The 5,947-nt window shown below is 48.5% G+C and overlaps 1 protein-coding gene across 1 annotated transcript in view; it reads right to left on the bottom strand.

The window, feature by feature from the left end:
* The window catches only part of DNM2 (dynamin 2), an 82,494-nt gene that overhangs the window by 35,845 nt on the left and 40,702 nt on the right, over nt 1-5,947 (bottom strand). The window contains exons 3-5 of the mRNA XM_023523399.1: nt 5,519-5,668; nt 3,888-4,091; nt 1,637-1,735 (exon numbers count right to left, since the gene is read on the bottom strand). Coding sequence (XP_023379167.1) covers nt 1,637-1,735; nt 3,888-4,091; nt 5,519-5,668 — 453 coding nt within the window. The remainder of the gene's footprint in view (nt 1-1,636; nt 1,736-3,887; nt 4,092-5,518; nt 5,669-5,947) is intronic.

Genomic DNA, 5,947 nt, shown 5'->3' with positions numbered 1-5,947 from the left:
GGGAGTCAGGTGGCTGGTAGAGGGCGGGGATGGTGGGGTTTGCTTCACTCTTCAGCCTCCGATCACAGCCAAATGGGGTTTGGGTTTTGCTCCCCGCCAACCTGTCCTGATATGCAGCCACCTCTCGTCACTCAGTGTATCAGCAGTGCTAGGGGAAGGTGGCCATCAAGGCCTAAATCCCCCATGCCTATCAGGAATGTTGAAGAGGGAAATCCCAGGAGGAAAAGACCTGAATGGTGCCAGCCAGGTGACAAAGCTGGGAGCTGATCCCCAAGGGAAGGAATGGGGGGAAAAAAGGGAAGCAATTAGGGAAGAAATGGTTTTTTAAAAACTAGATAATCAACACTGTGCCACAACGCAAATCGGAACCAACCTAATTGTCCAACAAATGAGGAATACGAAACGGCCCATGCGCCCCCATATAAGGGACTCCACAGGATCTTTTGAAGTCATCCTGAAGAGTATTTGCCTGTCATGGAGAAATGTTCTGCTATTCTGCTACGTGAAATGGAAAATCAGGTCACAAACCAGCATGGCGCCAAAGGGGCGGCGTTCAAAACCAGCTCCGCCACTTGCGAGTTGAGTGAGCGGGGGTGAGAGATTTAGCTTCTCTGTGCCTTGGATTCTTCAGCCATAGAACAGAGATGAGAATAGAGCCACCACATTGGTCATTATCAGAATGAAGTGGCTGTTACACATCAAGAGCTTAGAACAGTACCTGATCCGTACCAGACACTTAATAAATGTTTGCTATTCTTACTTTTGAGGAATAAAAATACTTAAGGTATACCTGTGAGATGATCTGAACCAAAAACTGAGTCCAATCAGGCCTCTGTCTAGGTCCAATTACCAGTTTATAGGGAACTAACATTGGCCAAATCTCGAGTGTGGAACATGATCTGGGTTCTTCCACAAATGAATGTTACGGAAAAAAAACAAAGGGGCTGGGAGGGGTGTTGTGTGAATAGAAACTTAGGTATTTATGTGTAAAATGATATAGCTTGGATTTGATTTATAATCCCCCAGAGGAAAATGACAACAGGAAGTGAGGACATGTGGGGGATTCAAGATTAGCTGTGTGCTGATGACCACTGACTACCTTTCAGGAAGGAGAACCACCAAGTATTAACTAGTGGCTACCTGGGGGAATTAGGCTGTGGGATGATTTTAGTTTGATTTTAGTTTCTTCTTTCTACAGACAGTTGACCCTTGAACGACTCAGGAGTGAGGGGTACCGACCTCCAGTGCAGGAGAAAATCCATGTATAGCTGGAGCCGTCCCCCAGCATATGTGGGTTCCTTACAGGAACTGACCCTGGAACGACCTGGGCTCAAACTGCACAGATCAACTGAACTGTGATCACCTCAACTGCGCGGGTCAATAGGAAAAAATCCATATATAACTGGACCCGCACAGCTCAAACCCACATTGTTCAAGATCAACCGTAACTCTTTTCTCACTGTATCTGGGCACATTTGCCCAGGCTTCAGTAATGAGAACAAAAACAAATTTTATTTTTAAAAAGCAGGAGTGCACCACCTCTTCTGCTCAACCCCACCCATCTTTCCTGCCCTCCCTTGGCCCCATGGCTTCCCGTTGCCCCGCCCCATGGCCACCAGCCCGCCACAGGCCGCACCTCTTCTCAAAGGGAGCAGCTTGTTCTCCAGGACGTCCCTAGCGTCGGTGCCCTCGTCCATCAGGTCGAGCTTGGTGATGACGCCAATGGTCCGCAGGCCTGAAAGAGCCCAGAGGTCAAAGGCGCCACAAGGAAGGAGCCCCAGGCCACCACGGGTCCAACTGGGTGCCCCTACTTCTAGGCCGCGTGACCTGGGACAGCCATAATGTCACCTGCCTGGACCCTAGTTTCCCTCATGTTAACTGAAGACAGTAACAGCACCAATCACAGGGTGTTGGCCATGAGAATAAACCCGGCGTACGGCAAATGTGCAGTCAATAAACGCTGGTCACTGTCACCATCATTCACATGATCAGTGACTGCATCTTGCTGCTGTAATGTCAGGGGACCTCATCCAACTCCCATGACAGAGGCTCCATGCTGTGCTCTCTGCCTGCAAAGTCCTAATAGAACACAGAAACCTGGTGACTGTTTCTAGGGTAACCTTTCATCTGAGTAGCCAGAATTCTGCTCTGGAAGCCACTCGGCGAATTCCACCTCTCCACAAGTCACCCAGATTCAAGAGGACCCTCTCAGCAAAGACTGGCACGTCCCCTGACCGTCCTGAGGGCCATTTCTGTGCCAGCCGTGTGCATGTGTGTACAGGTGTGCATGTATATGACATTCAGAGGAATGAGAGAGGCCCACGGAGGTCTCTGGTGGGTGCTAAGGTGGGCATCTGGGGAGATACAGCATGCCCTCCCTGGGGCACCCACCTGTTCCCATCCTGCTGTGACAGTGGGAGCTAGCATCACCTCTCGGGAGGGCAAAGGGGCCACAGGTGTGAATATGCGCAAAGCTTGTGCCTCGTCAGAAGGGGAGAAGCAGAGCAAGGTAAAGAGATGTGACGGGGGAGGGGAACTGGGGGCACTGACTCTATTGGACATGTTCGATGTCACCAGAGCATTGGCAACAATGGGGCGCTGAGTGGATGACTGCATATGTATGTCCCTAGGGTAACAGGAAAACATACTCATCACAGAAAAGGAAGTAAAGGTCATCCCATTTTAAAAATGTGCGTTTACATGGAAGAACAAACTCTGAAAGGGTATCTGTCAAGCGTGGCCACCAGTATCTCTGCAGGGGGAGAGGAGCTGTCCCTTTTTAGGTTCTATACTTTAAAATAGTTACATTTTTTGAGTAATAATTATGAATACTTTTGAAGGCAAAAAAAGACTTATTTTTATTTATTTACTTTTTAAAAAGACCCTTTTAAAGAAAGAATGCCAGCATCAAGTTCACTAATGGTGCTTAACTGTATTCACTCAGATATTCTCACCACCTGATCAATCCTCAGCAGCTTCTCTGTCAGTCACACCCCATTTGGTGGGACCAGGCTGTGGGGATGGGGGAGGCTGCGGGCAGGGGTGGCCCCTCCTGAGAAACCGGGCCTAGGATGACCTTGGGCAGGAGCTGGCACAGCCTGTCCACCATGGGACAAAGACGCTCAGTGCACAGCCCTAGACTTTAAGGGGCTCGATGTTCAGGGCGGGAAAGGGCCATCAGCAGCCACCCAAAACTGATCACTCCTCTGGGTGTGTCTTGAGGCTGGAAAATGGGGAGCGTGAGTCACAGAGACTGTCTGCCCCAGTTCCTTGCTGGTCCCCAACTCCCTCCAAACCACTATGGAATCAGGCAGTCAGAGGGCATTTTGCAAAATGCATTTCAGTGTGTGTCACACTCCACTAAACCTCCAACACTTTCAGAATAAACCCACTTCCCCATGGCTGTCCACGGGGCCCTGCTCAACGTGCCCTGGTGCCAGCCCCGCCCCCACCTCCAGCTCGCTCTGTTCCAGCCCCACTGGAGGTCTCGCTGTGCCCAGGGCGCCCCAGGCTCGAGTCACACCCTGCCTATTTAGGATCCACTATCCATTTTCCTGGAATTTGCCTCTTTTTATTATTCTGGTTTTGCCCAAACCTCGCATCTTCACAGGCCCCTGACCCTTTCCCACCCCGGCCACACTCGAAGGGTTCTATTTTCTTCCAGTGCTTTTTTCTTCCTTCTTGCTTATTGCCTTTTCGAATACTGTCTCCTCCATCAGCTTCTTGGTGGCAGCAACCCTATCAATTATGTCCCCTGCAGAGTTCCCAAGGCCAAAACAGCCTGGCACATGCAGCAAGAGCTTAACCGGAATCACGGGTGCTGCGCAATTCTCAACGCTCTGAGGCACCTGGAAGAGGGAGCTGCTGCTGTAGGGTTGAATGGTTACCTTGGGGGTCAACTTCCTTGGCCAGCTTGAGGGCGTCTGAGTTGGCCAGGTCCATGTTGGCAGGGGTGACGGCGAGGATGAGGCTGCTCTCCCGGCTAATGAATTGCAGGATCATGTCCTTGATTTGGTACTCTATGTCTGGGGGCTGATCCCCCACGGGCACCTTGGTGATGCCCGGGAGGTCGATGAGGGTCAAGTTCAACACTGAGAGGGAAACCAGAAGGAAAGGTCATCAGAACCCAGGGGAGGGAAGGCACACACAGCCACTGCAGCCACTCAGCCATTTCCTCAAGTGCCAGGGGGCGAGGCCTCAGGATTCCTCCTGCTGCTCCAACCAGATCAGTGTGGGAAGAAGGCCCAGCCGTTTTGATCTAATAACTTCCCTTCTAGGATCCTAGCCTACACACACCCTCCGTACACTCTATTTCAGTGATATAGTTTTAAATGAGGACATCTGCATTTGCACATCGGAATCACAGATGGCTATATAAATTTCAGCCCAGGATTCAGCCAATATCAAGAAACCATTAAAAACAAAAAGATGATACTCTGATAAGAAATACACTTTGAGATGCATTCATACAAAAAAGAGGCATAGGTGATTTTTCTATAATGCTACAATTTGATAAAAGTGGTGAAACATATTATATACACACGTACATATCCATGAATGCTTACATGCGCATTATCATTTGAAGAATGTAAAATATGTTTGTAATACTAAGAGCCAGGGTAGGCTTTTTTGCTATATGTTCTTTTGTAATTTTATAATATGAGCCATGTATAGGCATCATTTATTAAAAAAAAAAATTCTTTTTTAACATCACAAGGAACCCACACTGAGGACTTGGCGTCTGCTGGAATATTCCCCAAATGCTGGCTGAGTTAGCAATCTGTGCTCTGGGCCAGAGGCTATACATGGCCACAGGCTGCTCTGTTTAAATGATGCAAAGTTTTCAAATCAGGATATTTTGCAGACAAGTCTTTCTTTCTGGATCCTCTTGAGAAACTGGAAGACCTGGCTACCTTGGGCTGGTTTCACTTGTCGTTATGTGGCCACCATCAACTGGGAGCCTAGTGCTATCTGCCCCTTTAAAGGCGCATACAAAATTGGCAGTTATGAAATAGCCACGGGGGTGTAAAGAACAGCATAGGGAATATAGTCAATAATATTGTAAAGCTATGTGTATGGTGTCAGGTGGGTACTAGACTTATGGGTGATCACTTCATAAATTATATAAATGTCTGAGCCTATACTATACACCTAAAACTAATGGAATACTAATGTCAACTGTAATTGAAAAATGTCTTTAAAAACATTAAAAAGACACATACATACATACATGCATGCATGCATGCATACACACATACGTATATACATACAAACATATATAAATGGAACATACAGCCCCAGTCACCATGGCTCCCAACAGTCTTCCTGGTGTGCTGTATTTTTCAAGCTGAGATTAATTTCTCAGTACCACGTTCCTATCAGAAGTGGGAAGCTCCAGATCAAGAGGGCTGGATGTGTGTTAAGAAAATGGGAGGGGACATATGTTTTATGATTGTGAGGCCGCCCCAACCCGCGAGCTTTCCTCCACCCGTGACAGGTCTGCGCCCGTGCTGCCTACCATGTGGTGAGTAGACCCGCAGGTTGATGGGCACTGGGGAGATGCCTTTGTTGGTCCCCGTGACCCTGTCAGTCTCCGCTTCGATCTCCTGCCGGACTTCATCAAAGTCTGTAAACTTTTTGGACTTGCAGTGCAAAAACTCGGCATATTCTGCAAGGGGAAGAAAGATGCTCACAGTGAGAAAGAGAAGCGGTCTTGTAAGTGCGCGGGGAGCAGACGGCCTTGTGAGACAGGCATTTTGCAAGCAGAGAAAGAATTAGTCACAGTTGCTCTTGGAATCTGGGGAGCTTTAGATTCATCCTCATGACAAGTATTTGAGAGGGGCGCTCTTGTAGACCAAACCCCCTTCCAGACCGCAGGGTTCCACAAGGAACACAACTGGCAGAGATCCCATCCCCATGGAACGAACAATCTCATGAAGCATTTTGC

This window comes from Pteropus vampyrus, unplaced genomic scaffold (assembly GCF_000151845.1).
Source record: "Pteropus vampyrus isolate Shadow unplaced genomic scaffold, Pvam_2.0 Scaffold391, whole genome shotgun sequence".
Lineage (NCBI taxonomy): Eukaryota > Metazoa > Chordata > Mammalia > Chiroptera > Pteropodidae > Pteropus > Pteropus vampyrus.
The sequence above is the reverse complement of the archived record's forward strand: the minus strand, read 5'-3'. Positions and strand labels throughout refer to the sequence as shown.